Source organism: Tinamus guttatus, unplaced genomic scaffold, assembly GCF_059628265.1.
Source record: "Tinamus guttatus ecotype Peru unplaced genomic scaffold, ASM5962826v1 Tinamus_guttatus_pri_ptg000308l, whole genome shotgun sequence".
NCBI lineage: Eukaryota > Metazoa > Chordata > Aves > Tinamiformes > Tinamidae > Tinamus > Tinamus guttatus.
The window spans coordinates 3,848,302-3,869,789 of NW_028288842.1; the positions used below are offsets into that span (position 1 = coordinate 3,848,302).

Consider the following 21,488-nt stretch of genomic DNA (forward strand, 5'->3'; position numbering starts at 1 on the left):
AAATATTTCATCGCGATATGTTACCAAAGGCATACTCTCTTTCTGTGTGTGTTTGTCCCTAAGTCAGTGTTTCTCAGCTGTGGCTTGAGACCCATGGGATATGAAGTCAGAAAAGGCAATTAGATGGGTGCTGAAAATTTTATTAGTAACTAAAACAAATAAATTCCTACTGTTCTATTCTTCACTCATAATTTTCTTTCAAGGTCAAAAGAGGTTTTTTTAAAAAAAAATCTCTTGCAAAAAATAAATAAGTGCACGCAGAAAAAAAAAATGCTTATAACTGTTACCAGTAATAGATTTTCTACTCTTTCTTTACAGTGCCTGTAAGGGAACAAAGAGAGTATTTTATTTCAAATAGGGAGTCACCAGTTTGAAACGGCAGGAAACATTTTCTTAGGGAAAAAACACCACACGCAAACACACAACTATTTTTGTAAAGGATCTATCATGAAAAAAAGCATTTGCTTATTTTCTGAAGTGACCTGCCCAGAAGACTTGCTAATGCATTACCATGCAGGATTATTTTCATAACAATGTTGTTATAAATATATTTTAGTACATCTTAATAAATTACTCAATAAGCCAACATTGTAGAGGATAGTGTGTAGTATATCACACTGCCTAATTTTAATTTGCAACCTTGAAAATTGTGCTGTAAATTAAGAGAAAAAATGTGTTAAATGTGAGACTTTGCTTAAAATCATCTCATAGCATATCTTCATTCAGTCTCAGTGCTGTTCAAGGATCATGTGTCCTCTGCAGCAAGCACTGAATTGGTGTACCACATCAGAATTGCATACTAAAAATATTCCTTTCTGTGGGATATGTCGCCTTCAGAATAATTACTGGACTTAGGGAATATATACTTCATATTTCCATAGCCCAGAATTTTCTGAAGTCAGCTCTATATAAACTTCCACAGTTACTCATCCTATTACCTATTAGTAATGTATGCTGATTAATTTGATATTAATTTCATTTGATTTTTAATATTTTAAAGTTGTCAGATGTATTCCACTATAAGAGCTACTAGTGTCCCCAACTGATTTACAAAATAAGAGTGAATTTAATGAATCATTCTGTTGAGAATGAACAAGGATTAGAGTCATCTCCATTTCAGTTAGCTGGTCTGATCAAACATGTAAAAAGCAGTTTGGATTTTATTTTGCCATGGCAAATGACTGCATGACTATGCAGTTAGGACTGAATTTGTAAATATAGTAGAAAACTTGACTTTTGGCTAGCATCATTTTGAAGAATCATTTTTGGTCCATGATCAAAGAAGTTGCACAACATCCCTAAAGCTCTGATTTGATGTATGCTGAAAGCCTGGATAAATTCATTGTCATTTCAATGAGTCAGATAAGTCTGCTTTACTTAAGCAGTACCAAAGAAATATTACAGAACCATAAATGATCAATTAAAAAAAACGGAAAAAAAAAAAGAGTTTTTAATTTTGTTAACATGTTAACATTTTGTTAACAGATTTCTAATATATGTTTAGTAGAGTATAAAAATATTGGGGCAATTACAGTTCTTTGTAACTACTTGGGTATGGAATTGATTCAACAGAATAGAAAATACCTCATTAACATGGCTCAAGTGCAATAAATACACTTGCTCTGAAGCTGAATATGGCCTGATATCCCTAACAGCCCGTCTTGAAAAAGCTACGAGGCTTACTAAGATCACTAGCCAGTGGAAATGGTGGACCTGCCTACAAAGTTACTTTTACAAGAGAATTCTTGCAGGTGTATTTATATATCTATATTATATTCATGCTCAATATAAACGGAAAGCTTTGAAATCAATTTCCTTGTTTGAAACTGTTTTTTGTAACTCATCTATATTCATATATGAACCTGGATCTGCCATTAGATATTAAATAAATATGTAATAACAGCAATATTGTATATGTTCCTGTTTAGACAAGCAACAGGTCCTAAGATTTCTTTGTAGTGTCCTGTTCGGCAAGTTTTATGACCAAAATCTATCCTTTCACCTAGATTATTAGCTTTTTCCTTAGTGTGTTTATTTTATATGTTTGAAAACTCTGTTCTAAATGTTAATTTTAGATTATATTTTCTTTGGTGTGGCTTTTTTGTAGACTGTCACACCTACTTTTATTAAGCAAAATAGAAGTTGATGGTAAATTGTTTATATGCAAAAATATTCACTTTGATTAATTATAAATGAGTTAATAGAATATGTTATACTAAAGCAGCTGAGTATGAAGGTGCGTACATTTTAAGTCACTTTACTATGTATATATTTCTATGAAATAAATTATTCAGTGCTGAAAAAATAAAATATTAAGATAAGAGTTACAGTGCTTTCCTTCCATTTCCTTCCAATGCCCTACAAGTGCACTGATGCTTTTAATAAAGGCACTACCTTACACTGTTGACGTAATATATACACGAACTGCTTTGGAATATGTAATTTTTTGCAGTTTTCTATCACAAAGTTTTGTGTGTTGATACATTGTTAGCTGAGTGTGAAGTGGCAGCAGTGATTATTTTACAAGTCTTTAACGTTTCTTCCCAGCTGCCAAATCAATTGCTATGCTGTGGCTGTTCAGGACCACTTTTGGCCACAGTCTCCAAGGTTTCTTCACATTAATTAAAGGCATGCTATCTAAATGTAAGGACTCATTTAATAATCTCCTTGATAAGGATTCAGTGAAGGACTCCACAGTGCTGGACCCCAAATTGATACACCCTGGGCATTTCAAATCCTATTATTAGGGGGAAACTAACTAACCCCATAGTCAGAACTCCTCTTTCATCATTTTCTGCAGCTGTGTCTTCTCAATTATACAAATTAGGAGCTTCCCTTTTGCAGTTACTGTTTTCCCAGAATGCACAAGCCTGGGTGAACCATATCCTCATTACAGTCCTCAATATCAACATGCAAGGGTATGCCTAAGAGATTCACATTTATATAGACCTTTCTTCCTTTCTCCATGAGGTCCTGTCTTGCTGAGAAGCTGTCAAAGTGTGATTGTACCTGGCTCTATATAATTTCTGAAAAATAGGTTTTTATTGACTGTCTATATTATCTGACAAAAAAGTAATAGATTCATTAACCTGTGGTTATATTATTCACTTCTCAGTCTAAGCATTTCTGAACTCTTGTCTCCTATCCCCTTATAGAGTTTTATATTCTTATTTCCTTGTTATTGAAAAAGCAGGAGATGATGATTTTAATTCAGATATTCAGTAGTAAGATTACTCTAGCATATGCAATTCTGTTGCTTTAGCAATAGCACTAGTTTATATCTTTTTGACCGACAAGTAGCACACAAAAATTTCTAGATCAAGTCTTCACTTCAGAAATGTCTTTGCTTCTCAGCGTATGAAATATACTTTCAGTCCAGTCTTGCCTTTCAATCTGTCCATGGTGCTTATTATTAATATTAAGTTATTAATACTAATATAAAATATTAACTGAGAAGAAATATCTTGAAAATTTAACACACCTAGATGATGCCCTCAAAAATAACAAGTGCAGTATTGCTTATTATAGAATTTCTGGCTCTTCTAGGCTCTAGTATCACCTGATTTCTACATGCCCAGGGCATTGAACTCTACAATGTTCATGTTCTTTACAGAGGCCAGAATCTGCCAGATTTGTTTCTGCACTACTGTGACCCTCAAAGAGTATTTAGGCCTCTCTGCATTGCACAAATGTTTGTGCAGACTTTTATATCCATACATCATAAATATGCCTAGTCACAGTTGCCACCTTCCTGTCTGGTAGTACATTCTGCAGGCTGAAAGTGAAAGACCTTGGAGAAACATTGTTTCCTCAAAGTGTATGGACTGTTGGACCTGTTGGGAACATCTTCCTTGTGTTAGGCAGTATCATAATCACAGACAATACCAGTGCCATATCTTATAACAACCACATAGGTTTGAGGTTAAAATTTTATTTAGTGCATAAAAACCAGTCCCTTCTTCTGGGAAGGGTGTTTTCCTCAGAGCTTCGTGCATTTTGCTAGGGAATCTGAGCATGAGGGCCTCCAGTGCTAGTTGCCCTGACCAACCTGTAACTATCTTTCTTTGTAATCACTTTCTGCAACTTCCTTTCAACTCATCCACCGTGGGTTTTGCTGCCTGGGTGCAAGATCAGCCCTGGTGTTTCACCGGGTTGTTAACCTACACTGTAAATACTCAGTGTGTGCCCTTATACCTTATTGTCCCCGATCTTGTCTTGCCGGTTTCCTTGCCTTGTTGGGCATATGGGGACTGGTAACCTCATGCACAGCACAGGCTGAAGGCTGATTGGCTGGAAAATAGCTTTTTGGGAAAGGACCTGGGGGTCCTGTCAGACAACATAAACAAGCAACATGCCTTTGTGGCAAAGGTGGCCAACAGCAGCCTGGGCCACATGAGCAAAAGCATCACCAGCAGGCAGAGGGAGGTGTTCTTTACCCTCTAGTCAGCAGTAGTGAGACTGTATCTCTCTGAAGTACTGGGTCCCCTTGTTGGCTCCCCAGTGCAGGAGAGACATGGACCTACTCTCCTACTGCAACAAATCCAGCAAAGGCCATTGAGATAATTAGAGTCTCAAAGCATTTTCCCTGTGAGGAGAAGCTGAGTCAGCTGGCACTGTTTTTCTTGGAAAAGGGATCTTGAGGGGATTTATAAATGTGTTTAAATACCTGACTGGGGACAGAGGACCTGACAGAGCAAGAATCCTCTAAGTGGTTTCCAGTGAAAGGGTTAGAGATATCAGGCACGAATTGAAATACAGTAAATTCCACAAAATATAGGAAAACTTCTACTGTAACAGTGGTCCAACACTTGAAGAAGCTTGCCTGAAGAGGTTGTAGAGTCTCTATATTGGAGATATTTAAAACCCAACTGGACACAGCCTAGGTGCCCCTGCTTGAGAAAAGGTTTTGGACTGCACAATCCCAAGAGATGCCTTCCTATTTCAATCATTCTGTTCTTCTTGGCCTGCATTTGGACCTGCCTTGTCACTGCAGACTTGTCTGGCAGTCACTGGATTGCTGACTGAATTTAGTTACCATTGTCAGACTTGCTGTGCTTACCCGCACTGCATGTTTGCAAGGTCACTGTCCCATGCCTATCTTGCTGTCATTCTCAGCTCCTAGCTTGCCTTTCCCTGCGGAGATGCTAGCCCTTGCAGCTCTCTGACCCCGAAGTCATTGCAGATGCTTGAATCATGAGTAGAAAATAATATGACAGTCTTATTTGCACTATATTTTAGGATCAGTGACATCCCTAAATCAATCTTTTTGCCTTGACAGTTGCAAGGCTGACTCTTGGTGGCCTTGACTCTTTCTCTGAGAGAAGATGACTGTCAGAAAACTGTCAGAAGTTTTCTTTTTGATCACATGGTTGAGAAAGTCAGTCAGGAAAACTATACTTTTTGTACTTCCCTTATATATGGTAGAGTCCTCAGGTAAAATGGGACAGAGTATTGCTGATACTGCAATGATGATGCATGATCCAGCCAATCCTAGTACCAAAACCTCCTGCTTCATTCAATTTAAGAGTTCACAATGCTGGACAAAACTTGGGTAAAATTCACTGGCTGAAAATCAGTTCATCTCAGATTTTGGGTCTTGGATAGCTTTCAGGCTTAACTAGACTTATCTTTTCCTCTTTAATAACATGCTAGATGATAATATTCCCAAGAAAGTGCACCAGAAAAACATGTGAAGGAAAAGGGTGCTTGGTGCTGTTCATTAATGGTCTATTACTCACTTGTGTCCTTTCAATTTTAGTTTCTCTCTCAGATTTGTTGACTGGTTAGGATTTTTGACATTACATCCCCCAAAAGAAGGATATCTTTGTTCCACTAACTCTATTATAGAGAAGTTTTTGAAAAGTTTAACTAGATTAGGAGAATGAGAAAGAAAAAGGTTTTACATGCTGTTTTTAAAAACACATTTATCTTGGAGCATACACATTTTTAACCAAGGATTGTGTCAAGTCAGCCAGGAAATTTGTCTGCCCATGTCCCCCTTCCCAGTTACCTACAGCTTTGTTAGGCATGCTTTGTTGTCTTATATTCCCAGTAAAAGTATCATCCTCTTCTTGAATCATCAAAGAATGCTGATACTTAACAATAGTGTCCTATTATTTTCATTCAAGATAAATTTTGTCAATGCCTGGAGAACTTCATCTGTGTAAGACTTCCCAAAAGGTGTCCCATCTTTACCACATATCTGTAAAAACATTAACATAACGCTTGAAATAGAAAATTATGTAAAACTAAACTGTTTTTATCTTTCGTGCTTAGGCAGGCTTTCAGGATTTGATATTCTTTTTACTATGCACCTTAGGTTACCCAGGAGAGAAGAGGGCAGAACATGCTAAATTTAAGTAGGAGAAGCATTTCTTTCATTTTAATGTTCATGTCACAATCCAAGAATTTATTCTCTTGTGTTACTTTGATCTGAATTCTGGCCCTTCTTACATTATTTATAATAGTCTGTGTGGTAATTTTGTCTAATCCATGGCAAAATGCTTGTGACTTTGTGCTGGAGTCTTGTATTAGTTCAGCTGTGCTGATTCTGTGATCCCCAAAACCTGAACTAGAACACCTGTTTAAAACAAGGGCTAAGTTTTGTTGCTTTAAATATTTAAATCATTTTTTCCAGCTGATGGTGTCTGGTGGTTTTTGTCTATGCTAGTCTTTAAGAGTTCATTATGCTGTAAGAAAGATCTGTTTGGCCAGAGGCAGATCCCAATAATAGCTAACCAAGCTGAAATGGAACTGAAATGATTACACTTTATATATAACTATTTAATAAACATATATGTACTTTAAAAATATTTGTATTTTATACTTAAACCGTAAGAACAAAGTTATTACCAACATTCACACTTTCAGCAGATGATCTGTTTGTAAGATTTAAACATATTTGTACAAGAGAGATGCCACCTGATTAACATGCTGATTACCGATTAAAGCATACAAATTTCACTTAGTCACTGATTTCGTAACCATACATTTATTATAATTGTTTTTGCAGATTTATTTGAAGCTTAGTCTTAAGATGTATAGCGTGCCTTTCTCAGTTCATGGTTCAGTTTCAGTGATTTTGGTTGGCTATTATGGGGATCTGCTTCTGGCCAAGGAAATAGCAAAATTTATCCTTACTACAGAATATTTTCTGCAACAAGAAACACTCTTTGAAAAGAAAGATATAATTTTAAAATTATCGTCCATGAAAAAAAGGAAATGATTGTCCTACCTTCGGGTGTTTACATCTTTGCCAACAGCTTATAAGCAGAATTTTAGCAAGCATTTGCCTTAAAACATTAAGGCCTATTTTTGTATAATTACACAGGCTGTGCTCTTTTTTAAAAATTAAATAAATTTGCATACCAGGGGCATTAAAATATCCTTAAAAATATTTTCCATCCCTTCTGTACCAGGTCTTTCCTGATTTTTAGAATTAAATCTGATCTATGAACATCAAAATACAAGACCAAAAGGGTTAAGTATCAGGAAATATGAAAATACAAAGGAAAATGCAGAACTCTTTAAAATATAAGAAGTATTACTCATATTAAAGCTCTTCTAAAAATATCACAGAAAAAGAATGAGTACATCAATAAGTAATGAGGGAGATGTTAAAGTGCATCCATATTCAGGATCACCCTTGCAGAGAGATTAATCAAATCTTACACTACCATGACATTGATAGAAATTAAACACAGGATATCTCATCCACTTGCGTACTGACAAACTTGATCCTAATACAAAATCTGAAGTGACAGGGAAATGATCAGCTAGGGGGATTGCTAAATAAATAAATGGAAGGTCTATTTTCTGCCTACAGCTCTAGTCATTTCTACTATAGTAACTGTATTTCTATCATTCATGCTTTTCATACTTGGATAGCTTAAAATGTCATATTTGACACACATGTGTAAGTTCAGGTATGCTTTATTTACTGTGCGCATATTCCTTGTTTTTTTAAAACTTTACCAAATGAAACTTAAAGGGGCTTCTGAGATTTCCTTTGTCCAAGAGTCTAAATAAGTCCTGCTACTCACTGGCAGTTACCATGTACAGAGGTGAACATGAATATTATTATATAATGGATGTTTTACAGTAAAGTTACAGTAAATTATTAATATAATATTACCCTTATCAGATTTATATATTAAAGCTAATCTTTTTGAAAATGCTATTCTTTAATGATGTTTCCAGGTTTTTTTTCTGGTAGAAGCTGTGATGCTACTTGTGAAATGATCCTGTACTCTTCATTGAATTAATGAGCATCTACTAGATGAAAAAGATAAACGAAAAAGAAAGAATCCTTTGGCTATTTCTATAGCTCACTCAGTCTTTCACTCAATGAAAGCACATTGAAATTAGTGTAAATAATAGTCCTTTCAGAGAGTAAGAGTTCTCTTAATTTTATGTGAAACCTGCCCATTTAGAGATGACACACAGAGAAGCTGCTTTGACAACAAATTACCAATTTCTGTTAAGTTAATATTACTGAATGGATAAGATCAGCATGAAGGTCCACTGTATCCTAGATACTGATAATGTAAGGAAAACTTATGTGGAGGTACACCACAGATTTACACTAATGCACTAATCAAAAAAGGTAATAAACTTCTGTCAACTGCAAAACTAGTTAAAAAACAGTTTCAAAAGAATATCAGATAAATGTTTATATGATTATATTTAAAAATATATTTATAGACAGTGAAAAAACAAACAGCTTGTGTCCTACCTGGCCATCACCTCTGACATCTGCCTTACTTCTTAGCTTCTCCATCTGGGCAGAGGTTTTTATTTTTTTATTTTTTTATTTATTTTTATTTATTTTGTCTTTTTTTCCGTGTGGTTAGATTTTTGTAGTCTTCGGTGTACTTTTATGCCCAAATTGTTTTTACATATATGCTTGTTTTTGAATCTTCCCTCACGGAAATCCATCTTTACTGTGTTGTTACTTTGCTTAATTATCAATTATTGAAAGCAGTTAAAACATTTTCTTGATCTGAAAATCTATAATTAGTCCATTCTAGTTGTTATTGTGTAACCTCTTTTTCACAGGCATTAAAATTCAAAATACTGATAAAAAATAAGAAAGTTGGAACACTTGAGGAAACTATTCTCAGGAAGGGTCAAGACAGTCATGGTGAGACAGGGGAAATTATAGAAGAGGTACATGCTTCTGATGAAGAGGAGGGAGATGAAAGAACCCCATTAAGCCCAACGACAGAGTCACCAAAAAGAAAATGTGAAAGTGAATCTACTCCCCCACCTCGAAAAAAGCCAAAGGTAAAAACCTCCTTTCTCAGCTGAATTTGGAGAACATTTGGAAGTGCATCTTTTTTTTTTTTTTTCTTTTTTTTTTAAGAGAAGGAATGTATTATTTCAACATAAAGTAATTCAAAATTATACATTTCAAATACATTTCAAAATAATATTTGTCAACTTGGGGTTTTGTGGGGTTCTTGATTCTTATGAGACACTCTGAAGAAAAGAGGAACATAATCTAGGATCCAGCCCTTCCCTGTCCTCCCATCCTAAATTCCACCTGCAGCTATCACAGTCAATTTGGTGCTTGTACCCAGGCGCTCGGTAGTGCAACAGGCCAGTGTAAGACTGTCTGACAGCTCTGTTGGACTCATGGCCCTTCTGCATGGCAGCTAATCAAGGTTTAGTGGATCCTAGTGGTGGAGGACAGTCATCTTCTGTCTGTTCCTTCCTGCAGCCCAGCGGTCTGTCCTGGAGATTTGGAAAACATTGCATTCACCTGTTTTCTTGCAATCTGGATTTAAGTGAAATAAGATGCAGACTTCTGGCTGCCCGAAGAATTTTTTTTTGAGCACTTAGGATAAGGGAAAGGGCATTGTGTTTATCATGGAAATACTTAACACTGAATATTACTCCTGAAGAAACACTGTAGAAATGGGCTGCAATTTCTTTTTTATTTCTTTGATACTCAGATTGTACTTTTCCTTTTCTTTTTTTCCCCCCACCAAGTTTCCATTCTTTGCCATAGAAATCTGTTGCTCCATCGGCTTTAAAACTGCTTTCTTCAAGTTTTATAGGCAGGCAGGAAATACACAGTATCCAGTGAATTTTGCACATCGTGGTCTGATTATCTAAACAGGTAGAGACTGACAACACTCCTCCTGATTCCGTGTTTGTGCTGACAGGCAGTGGGTTTCTCTCCGGCACTTTTATCTCAATGACTTGAAGGCCATGGACTTTTCTTCTGTTTTTTCCTTCCATCAAATATAGAGAGATGACAAGGAAAAATTCTGAGGACATCTGGAGTCCGCCTGAAGCAGAGAAGGCCAAATTTGTGACTACGAGGGTCACATGTATTAGCAGGGTCACATATATTTTAAACACCTTGTTGCAACAACAAGCCACAGCAGAAAGTCTGGTGATGTTTTATAGGCAAAAGAGGCCAGGGTTTAGGGATCCCTCTATGCTCAGTTAGATGATGGAAGAGTATTGAATTCACACCCCAGAGAGATACCCTAGAGATGCCCTTGGCATCCAGAGAGTCAAATTATCTATCAGTTCTGTGCTGATAGACTCTTACTGCTCTGCAGGGAATATAGCCCCAGAATAAGCAAAGCACTTTGGTTTCTTGTGTAGTCTAAGGACCACAAGCTGACAAACAATTTCAGGTAGGAATTTGTCTTCAGAAGGTTTAATGGAAAGTAAACATCATCGGCAGCATCAGCTCCTTGCTGGCTACTACCACTGATTAGCTCACAGGTAAAGACAAGTGAAGAGGTCACATAGTGACGTAAAACTGGACATATATTTTAGATATGAATAAATGGTGCAAACGATGGTAAACGACAGTAGTATATGTACCAATCTATCTGAAATGCAGGGATCCTAGAGATCACTGTAGCAGGAGGCACTGGAAATGTCCCTCCATTTACCCCACATGACTATAATGAGCACAGTTACAATAATCTTAATTGTTTCTGGCTAAATCAAATATTTCTTTTACTGCTAAAAGTCATATTTTAGGCTAAATATTCACTAACCATGATACATTTTTCAAATTTTAGGCATCGAAAATGATCTTAATCCTCCATATTGTTAATAATAATAGTAAAATATGTGATAATGTAATATGTATATTCTTCCATTATTTCATATTATTATTTCATGTTATGGTTCATAGATGAAGAAGATAAAAATTGCCATTGAGTTGTCAGATCTTGTGATTTACACCAAATCTCAGAAGTTTGAAAGCTTTGAGCAGTCACGAGAAAGTCAGAAGTGTTATGAAAATAACTCAATTGGAGAGACTCGAGCACGAAAATTTGCAAAGCATTCAGGTATTTTCATTTAATCAGATGAAAGTTACGATATTGTCATGGTTCACTGTTTAGTCACTGAAAGAACTGATAAACTTCAGGAGATATATATCTTTCAGTTTTATTTGGTGATTTTTTATGACATTGGTTTTGAAATAGTCTGTCATTTGCACTGCATTTTTACATTTCAGCTGGTTTTCAAAGCAACAGTTGAACTCAGCATTGTTTTAAATTAATATCTTTTAATAAAAACAAATATTAACATAATATAGAATATGTATGACAACTCTTGCCAGCTATCCATAGGCAGCCTTCCAGTGTGTCTAGCAAAACAGTGAATATGAAAGGGGATAGTGTGATGGTGGAAAGAAGCAGTGTGGTAGTCTTGGAAACCTAAAGCTTTTTGGTTAGTTACTCAGTTGGAATAGCGTGCATAGAAATCATTCCAGGTGTTCCAAGTCTGTGTAGTTTATACCTTTCTAGGCAGACACATTGCTAGGAGTAAGAAAATCAATTCACTTCAATAGCTAGCCTCTTCTGAAGGTACAGATGTACCAATTAAGTGCCAGTGAGGCATTGTTCATTGGGTTTGAGATTATTCATTTATTGTATATAAACCTCAGAACAGCAATGAAGCTCAGATTGTCTTAGAATATATATATATACACACACACAGATATATATTCCCTATTAAACAAATTAAAAATGCCTAGTTTTATTATCAATTTCCTGTTTTTTTATCCTTCCAATTTTTCAAGAAAGCACTATGGGTATAAATGTAAAAAACATGCATTTACCAAAGAAAGAGGTGAAGAATTTCTCCCTGAAGAAGGGATTCTCAATCAATCGTTGAACTGTTAGCAAAAGTCTACCCTACACTATCACACTGGAAATTTTAAAAATAGGATTTTAGCCATATATCAGAGTGGCCTATACCACTATGCAACAAGACATGCATAGAAATGACTTAATACCTGAGTACTGACTGTGTCAAAGATAAAAAATTGCTACATCAGATTATTTATTCAGATAGGATGCATTTCAAACACTAAGCTATTAATTAAGTTTGTCTTACCCAAGACCAACCCAAGTGTTTTATCACTATTTTCAGCTCAGGAGTTTATTGCACATACTGCGAGGTTCATTACAAGAATCTATCCCAAAGGAACAAGAACGAACTCTTCAAATTACAACCCTCAGGAATTCTGGAATGTCGGTTGTCAAATGGGTAGGTGCATTTGCAGATGCTTTTGTATTCACGGCCATACAAACACTTACTGAAGGCTTTTTTTTTTTTTAATGTAATATTAGTTATCTTTCCTTAGTGGCATCACTTTCATTTTCTATTATGTAAACTGCTCCTTCCGTCTACATATCCCAGCAAAATCCATGAATTTGGGTATAGAATTACTAAAACAATGCTGTCAGTTATTTGCTTTTGTAATTAAGTACATCTAATTCTAATTGATTATAAGTATCACTCGCCTTTAATAGTTGTAGTCTCATCCCAGATATCCCCGATTATTATGATTCATTGATTCCTTTAAATTACCATGGATAATTTGCTATTGTATACTAAGAAAAACATTGCTAAAAGCAACACAAAGTTATTAGCCTATGAATCTTATTTTGTACTACTCCCAGCCCTAAGACTAAGTAAAGCATGGTTTTATCATTTAAAATACTGTGGCAATATATATATGTACATAGAAAACTTTAAATAGCTAAAACACAGTGTTCTTCTTTATCTTCATATAATTTCCTGTTTTATTAACAATTCTATATTTCTCTGTGGTTTTCTGTAAGAAGAGTCTAAACAATAATTCATATTTTGCCTGCTTGCCTGTTTTGGTTGAAATTATGATGTTAAATGAGTTTCCTTATGTTTGAGGTAAAAGTGAGCATGTTATGCATTAAGCGCTCTACTGTAAGACAGGATACTTTGCAATATACCTTCAAGAAAATTAAAATAGATTATATTCATTTCTATTCTGTATTAATCCATTTTCACAACCTCAATGCTTGCTTGTCAGCTGTTTTCAAGGTAAGACTAGAGCATCTTCTTGACGGAATGATTTTTTTTTATTTTTATTTTTTTAATTGCTTCCTTGCCCAGCTGGAGTTTAACCCACTTTATAGCTGCTTTTGCAGTTGGCAAGAAAGTAGAAGAAACTGCAAATTTAGCTAAAGATTGGAGCTGTATGAATGCAGTTGCTTTTGCTTTCTCTTAAGGATGGCCCTATAGTCATAGAAGAGGTGATGGAAAGATAGATATGTGCTTAGAAATTTTCCCACAGCAGTGAAATCCTCACCTGAAGGATGTTTTGAATTTTTCGCCTATCTTATGTGACTGGGATGGCACAGACGCAGCTGATGTGGACACAGCACTTAATACTGATGACAAGAACTTTCAAATTATTGTAAGTAGTATATGTGCTCCTACAAAGAAGAACTCATGCTCCTGGTCAGCAGAATACCAAAAACCGCCTCTGGAAATGCTGCTAATATCCGTAGTGACTGGACACAAGCAAATTAAATTTATCACCCACATTTTCTGAACAAGTTTATTTTTTCCCCTGAGCAGTGAAATAACAGTAGCTTCTGATTCTCTTTGGGTTAGTCTTTAATTTGAGAAAGTTAAAAATAAGCATGAATTCTCTGCTCGGCAGGCATTGGAAAACCTCTCACCTGTAAGCACGTATAACTTCGGATACAAGCTCCGCTTTGTCTTTTTCTTCTTAAGTTTAAAAGATCCTCAGTTACAAAATCCCCTTCTAAGCCACTGTGCTCCCCCTTCTTCCATCCTAGCTAAAGTCGGGTATAATCCTTTCTGCGGCCATAGATATTCTGCCTTTTATTCTGACCCTGCACCATGGGTGCCCAGGGGTGAGCAGGGCCGCTGGCCTGCGGCTGCCTGTCTGGGAGGTGATGGCAGTGGTCGGGCCCGTCTGGGAGGTGATGGCGGTGGTCGGCCCGTCTGGGAGGTGATGGCAGTGGTCGGGCCCGTCTGGGAGGTGATGGCGGTGGTCGGGCCCGTCTGGGAGGTGATGGCAGTGGTTGGACATGTCTGGGAGGTGATGGCGGTGGTTGGGCCCGTCTGGGAGGTGATGGCGCTGGTCGGGCCCGTCTGGGAGGTGATGGCGGTCGTCGGGCGTCGTGGTGCAGCACAGCTTCGCCTGCACCTGCAGGGCCGGCGGGGCCTGGGTGTTTATGTGCAGCCTCGCTCTAGGCTCTCTTTTTCACTTGTTTCCCTCTGGACAAAATATCGTTGTCTTCAAGTTGCCTTCTCAGGCACTGGGCTAGTGTTAATAGTGTGCTAGTTCCAATCAAATGTGCCTGCGAATACTATTTCATTCTTTGGCATTTATACTTAGGTTGCTGATATGTAGTATTTCCCCTGGTGCTCTCCTACAACTACAGAAGGTAAAGGGAGCATCGTGCCACAGCCTTTACTGTGTGAGTTGCTGCTCCCACTTCCATGGCCCCAGCTTGAGGCACTACCTCAAGCCTGAATTTCTTGCTGTGTGCTGGGCCAGCCCAAGCTATGCCATGCTGCCAATGACACAGGATTTCAGTAATGTGGGAGCTGGCCTGAAACCATCCAGCCAGAGCTGTCTGTTCAGTGAAATAATTGAACCATACCCAGAAGTTAAAATACTTCAGTAGCTGTCCTGCTGTCATAACTTTGGCTTTGCCTACTCACTGTTGTAGTGATATATACTTTTAAGGCTAAAGCAGATGTAAAATATACTAGCTAGTATAATTTTGGTTTGTATCTGTGTCATTATACATATTGTTTATGGTGCTGATTTGGCCTTGGATGAGATATTGCTGGAAGCAACTTGCTGTCATGACTCTACCATGTCAAATTTGTTTGGTTATGTTCTGTCCTAGTGGTTTATCCTCAGTTAGGATCCTCAGTTAGATGATGCTATCGCGAGAGCGTTCCCCCGCGCTGCTGCTCTCTCGAGCATCTCTCCATGTTAAGGACCAGTAAGTTTGTTCATATTTCTAGGAAGTGCCGGACAGAGGTGCTTAGTTTTAAACTGAGTTTATCACCCAGGCCCTATCATATTGCAGTTTAAGGGCTGTATTTCCAGCTTCTTGTGGAGGAGGCCCCTTCATCTCTATAATGATTTCTGCAAAGAAGATTCTGTACAGGACTGAAGTTTTTCAAAATGACTACATTTACTATTGAATCAGAGTATATTTTAAAGCTAACTAGTTCTGAAGATTTGTGTCCTAAACGTACAACTTTTACTGTATGGGGGGATGTGGGCACATTCCTGGCAGTATTAAACAGGAAGCGGTTAGATCTGCCCTCTTGGTCACATCGCTCGAATCTTCATTTAGAGAAACATTTCTCTCCTGGGAGTACGCTGATTATAAGCAAGTCTTTGCATATATTATTTCCAAGGCATGTCAGATCTAATCTTGATTCCCTAACTTGTTTTGGATAAGTGTTTGGCAGAAATATGATGGTGCTCCAAAATGCAACTCTCAAAGCTCCACTCAGGGAATCTCATGCTGATGCCCTTGCTCTGATTTAACAAAGATTTCTTTTTTTAATTCTGGGTGCTGTCTCCATATGCCTCACACATCTCCTGTGTCAGCCTGCCACTGCTCCCTCCATCCCAGAAACAGAATTAAGCCTTTTCAAGCTCTTTTTAACTACTCCCCTAAAAATCTCCACAGGACCCTCACCTTTCTCCCTCTTTACATTTCCCCTCCATCAGCTCCTTTAATCCTCCCCATATCTGCTGGTTCACCCTCCTCAAAATCCCTTGGCTTCCCTTGACATCCCTCACTCTTCTGGCTGAGCAAAGGAAATATCTTAAGTCTTGTCTTTGCCAGAAATTTTTTCTAAACTGCTAAGAACATACGAACTCAAAGCACTCTGGCGTTCCACTAAAGCTGGCTGAAATGGTCCCACAGGTTTAAGATTTGTTATGATGGAGGATGAGAATTATCTAATTGTGTGAACCCTGCTTCCGTAGGAAAATAAACAAGAAGCCAGAGTAAACCATTCCGGGCTTCCATAAACTTGCTGCTGGATTTCACCATGCACTCCCTTCCCATTCTCTGAAAAATGAGGCCCAAAGAAACAGAACAGGTTTTGTGAACAAAACTGGAGAAAACTACCTAAAATAACTTTTTACAGTCTGAAAAAAAATTAGTATGCCTCATGCATACAACTGCAGCACAACACTGGAGAGAACTGGTTTGGCACATCCGAATCTCTTTTTTATTTACTAAATAAAATGGAAAGTAAAGATTTATGCATAGAAAGAAAATTCAGGACTGTTATTTAAATAAACAGATATCAAATGTATTATATTCACTGAGAAAAGTGAAACCTCAGTGAAAAATAAAACGATGCTTAACATCCTTTCAAGTGTGTCCTTTGCATTGGTGCAAAAAAACCCAGTTATTCCTCTACATTGTAACAGTTTACAGGAATGACCAGAACGTGAAATAAGTTATATGAAAAAATCATGATTTGTCAGGTACAGAATTTTGTGTTAGAAGAGCCCAAATAAAGCATATGTTTTCAAGAGCATGCATACAAATTTATGAGCCACTAAGAAAGTGACACTGCTTGTATGACAGAATTATTAAATCAAATCTTTGCTTTCAGCCTTAAGACTGAAAGGTAGGTTAGCAATAACACATCTGTTTTGTGGCTAAATCTTGCACTCAGTAATATGGCAAAAATTAGTGCATAGAAAGACGGGCTAAAAGGGCTTCTCTAGTGCGTTCTGAATTTAACCTTAGAAGATACCTTGGAAAAAGAAACACAGTTATTTAGATCTTATTACGTCCCATATATGCAGCTGCAACTCGCTGTCAGTTTGATCTTACTAGATTTTTGAGTGAATAGAAACTTGAAAAACAGCCAGAATTTGAAAAGCCTAATAATGAAAAGAGCAGGCAGAGGCTCTGTAATTTACTTGGAAATTTTCAGTTGTTGTATGTCTGCTGGGAAACAATATTTTTTCTCTTTTACTGTCTTTCTGGTCAAATGGCAAAACTAGAGAAAATAGATTTTTTTTTTCCCTGAGATCAACTAAATATGTTATGCTTTATCAAGGAAAGATTAGAAATCCTCACAACCTTTTTGAACACTATGTTCATATGACGTAGTGCCAAATTTAAGAAGTAGTAGGATAGAATTTAAGGAAAATCACTGGCTCTTCTCATTAAAGGAGTGTGCAATAATAGTTTTATTTATTTATTTATTTTCATATATTCGGACAAAACCTTATTTTACTCTGCAGTGCGAAGTATATAGCTTGACCAAATTCTTTGCATTTATGTATTATTATTAATAATAATAATAATAAAGCCTTTCTATCTTCTCCAAGAGACCAGGAAGAAACAAGCGTTTAGAAGTCAGTGCATTCCTTGCTTTTCTCAGATCTCATGCTCTGCCTCCTGGTGATAGAGCACCTAGTATCTTCCCTACATCTCAGCATATTGTAGTAAGCGCTGGGTTTCTCTTATGTGGACTCCACCAGAATGCACTTTACATTGAATGATATTTCAAAGGAAGCATTGTTTTCACTTGAGGATGTTGTGAAAATCAATGTATACATAGGGCTTAGAAATTAATATTGTATTTATCATTCAGATAATGACAGTATTAGCATATTTTATTTTGATAAAATGTGTTTACTACTTATAAAATTAGTCCCACTGAGTATGTGGTTTCTGTTAAATGAGTGTTTTCTTCCTGGTACATCTAATGGCTGACCATTTTTCATTATGTAATAGTCTGTCCTCCTTTGAGATGTCTTCAGGTGGCTTCAAACTCATGTGATGGCTGAATGTCCTCCCCTTCCACCGGCATTATGAGCCATCTCACATTCACTTAGCATGCAGTGTATTCAGGCTGGGGATGAAATCTTTTAAGAGCCACCTGCATTACTTTTGGAAATGTGGACTAGACAGTCACGTAAGGATTTCTGAATTATTTTCTGCAAATTTGGGCATAAAGGCTGTAACTGAGATCTAGACAGCAGGAGAGCAGATCTGCACTCTGCGCGCGGCTGAGTGCGCTAATATGGGATAAATGGGGTATCTTCAGATGCAGTCTCATAAATGAGCCCATAAGCAATGACAAAATAATCTGCTTCATTAGGATGAGGGTCCTGAATTCAGTTCAAGTTTTCGACGTGTAAGGCATAGTAGCTGGTTTTCTGCATACCTGTCTCTAGTGACTCTTCATCTGGAGTACCCAATCCATCATGAGCAGCCCACTTTAAGATCACAGGCAGACTGGAGAGAGCTGAGAGGACAGCAAGAAGCCTGAGCAAAAGCTTTGAAGTGTGATCTGTGCCTCTTTAAACCGGAATGGGTGAAGTAAAGTCCAGAGACAGGCCCATCAGCACTGAGTGCCTTTGCAAATGATATTCTTAGAGCTTATTTAGAATTCAAACATTCTGAGATGGATTTTAAATGGCACAAAATGCAATTAACTAGCTCATTTTAGAGAAAATCAGGGATAAATGTATGCTTATTCATTTAAAATTCTTCCTTTTTAAATGCAGAAAATATATTAAACTTTGAGGTCGTAATGTAGCTAGCAGTACCAGGAAAAAAAAAAAGAATATTAAAACATCCTGATAGAGGGACTTTTTTTAAGGCAGTATCACAGACATGCATTTTTCCTTGACTACCTTCAAATCACAGTCACTTACGAATCTTGGAATCCCAGTGTTCACTTTTTGTTTTCAAAATCTTAATCACACTATAAACACCTGCTTCTTGAATGGTAGTGCTCAGGGAAGTTACTACATTTGAATACTTAGCTTGTATTTGGTTCTGCAATTTGCTGCTTGTGATACAGAGATGTGGGCTAAAACAGGCCTCTGTTTCGGACAGGCCTACTCTGTCCATTAAGCAGCTAGGTCATTTACCTCTTTGGAGCTAGGTTATTCCCTAACTAGTATTTGCTATGTAGCTTTAACACAACACTCCTCACCACCAGGATCACCACTGCAGCTTTGACACTTTGAAAGAAGACACGAGTGTTAAATATTCTGAACTCAAGATTAGCCTCATGGCTCCAGAAAGACCTGGAGAAGAGGAGCTTCTGGTGTCGGGATCACATGGAAAAAAGTCTTTTGCTCAGGTTGTCTCTCAAGTCCATATTGTGCTGTTTCAGTTCTTACGCCAGTATCAAGACTGAGGAGAAAGTTTAACTTACACAATGTTAAACATCAGGTGGCTGTCCTATTCTTTCCAGTGACACATATCTTAAGATTATAAACTATTAAGCATATTTGGGCTTCTTTCCAAAATAAATCAGAGGTTTAAAGCTCTCCTCACACATTTATTAAGAATTTCTACCATTTCATAAATCAGTACAAGGCATGTAACAGAAAGCTCTGCTCTTGAAGTTAGCAAAACTAACATGAAATATTGCATTGAAATTCAGTCTTCCTTGCAGAAGGATGTCACTGAGATGAGTCTGCTAGAAACTGGAAAACACCGGAACTTTTTGTTTAGGGACTTTGCCATTTCTCAAGAAGTTTATGGATTAAAATTGCTGTTGATTAAATGAAAAACTATGGTTTGTTAGTGTATCGTAGAGTATTGTTCTGGGAGATCTAAGGCAGCTAGGAGTCCTGCAAATAGTAGTTGTTGTAGAGGTATGCATCTCAGAGAGAACAATGAAAAATCTTATATTTATTTACCCCGGTTACATCTTGCTGTATCTGAAACTCAGTAGGCAAATCAATAGTACTATTCAGGGTGTTTCTAACTTGTTCTAAGGTAAAATTATATTAAGTAAAATACAGCCTTGGTGTTTAAAAATATCAACCCATAATAGCATTTCCCTTCACTTGCATTGCAAAATTAATTTTCCTAATAAGATACACTGCAACTTGTTCTGTTTTGCTTGTTTCTGTTGTTAAATCAGATTTTTCTGCTTAGTGGCCTATGGCGCTCGGCAAATTTAGCAACAGGCTCATTATGTGCAATCATGTAATTCGTTTCATCATACAGAAGCTACAAATACATTTATGTTACTTTTGCTGCTATCTGAAGCCACTACTTTTTTTTTTTTTTCTCCCCTAAATACAGATATATTCTTTATCTAACTTGTTCCCAAAGTGTGGTTTGGGAAATATCTGCAGGCTGCAGAGAGAGTTTAAGTCAGCTGCAAAGGTCTGAGGTTACCTGAGCCAGGCCTGAGGTTTCAAAGAGCCCTTCAGAGCTGCAGCTCCATAGCATTCACTGAACTGCTTGGCTCGATGGATTAGATACTTCCCTTGCCCTTGCCAATCATATGGCACCATATGATTTAGGCCTGTTTCTGGTTGGTGTGTTGAGTCATGCAAACAAAGTATGAACCACTGCCAAAAATAAACCCAGGGAGTACTTACTTACGCTATTAAGAGTCGCCAACAAAACTTTATTGGGTGCAGTGGGCAGTACAAATGATGTAACTCTACTAAATACATGTAGTACAGACACTCGGTCCTTAGTACCAGCTGCTTCACTCTACAGATTTGTTAGTATTTGTGCCTTTTTACTATGGAAATTTAAAACGGGTTATCAAAGCAATGAAGGAACAAGGAATTTTTGCAGTGAAAAGGATCCGAATTCCATGCTTTTCCTCCATGAGATAAGGACTTCTGAATTCTATCACATGTTCATTCAATAGGTTTATATTAACTTGTAGGAACATGTAATGAAGTCCTCTTTCCTGAACTAGTATTAGGAGCCACTTGTACTACTTAAAGTCCTCCTTTTCTTCCTGTCAAGCCATCAAGTAAATCACTTTTTATCATTTTTTATTTAATACAAGTTATGTTATCACTTTACTGCTTTGACTTGTGCATATTCTATTCTGAATGTGACAGGAAACTCCAATGTACTGGAATAGGGGAAATTTTCATTAAGCTGGTGTATTGCTGTGTTGACTTTATCTCATGAATTACAATATCCTGTTGATGAGAAGTGTGCTATTTTATTATCGCTGCTGCAGCAAACCAAAAATGTTTTGAGTTGCCAAGGAAAGGACACAGTGTGTGGTGTATTCTAGCAATAAACATCAGTATTGCAGGATGAAACTTGAAGGAAGTGTTTGTGCACGTAAATTTAAGAATAGATTTAAAGCAGCTTCTAATTCAATAAGCTCCTATATATTTGCACTCAATATTGTAATTCTAACCTAAA

General features: G+C 37.1%; 1 protein-coding gene across 1 annotated transcript in view; it reads left to right on the forward strand.

Moving 5' to 3' along the window:
• PLCZ1 (phospholipase C zeta 1) overlaps nucleotides 1–21,488 on the forward strand; it is a 49,129-nt gene that overhangs the window by 18,749 nt on the left and 8,892 nt on the right. Inside the window, exons 7-9 of the mRNA XM_088528434.1 lie at nucleotides 9,058–9,285; nucleotides 11,165–11,321; nucleotides 12,412–12,528. Coding sequence (XP_088384560.1) covers nucleotides 9,058–9,285; nucleotides 11,165–11,321; nucleotides 12,412–12,528 — 502 coding nt within the window. The remainder of the gene's footprint in view (nucleotides 1–9,057; nucleotides 9,286–11,164; nucleotides 11,322–12,411; nucleotides 12,529–21,488) is intronic.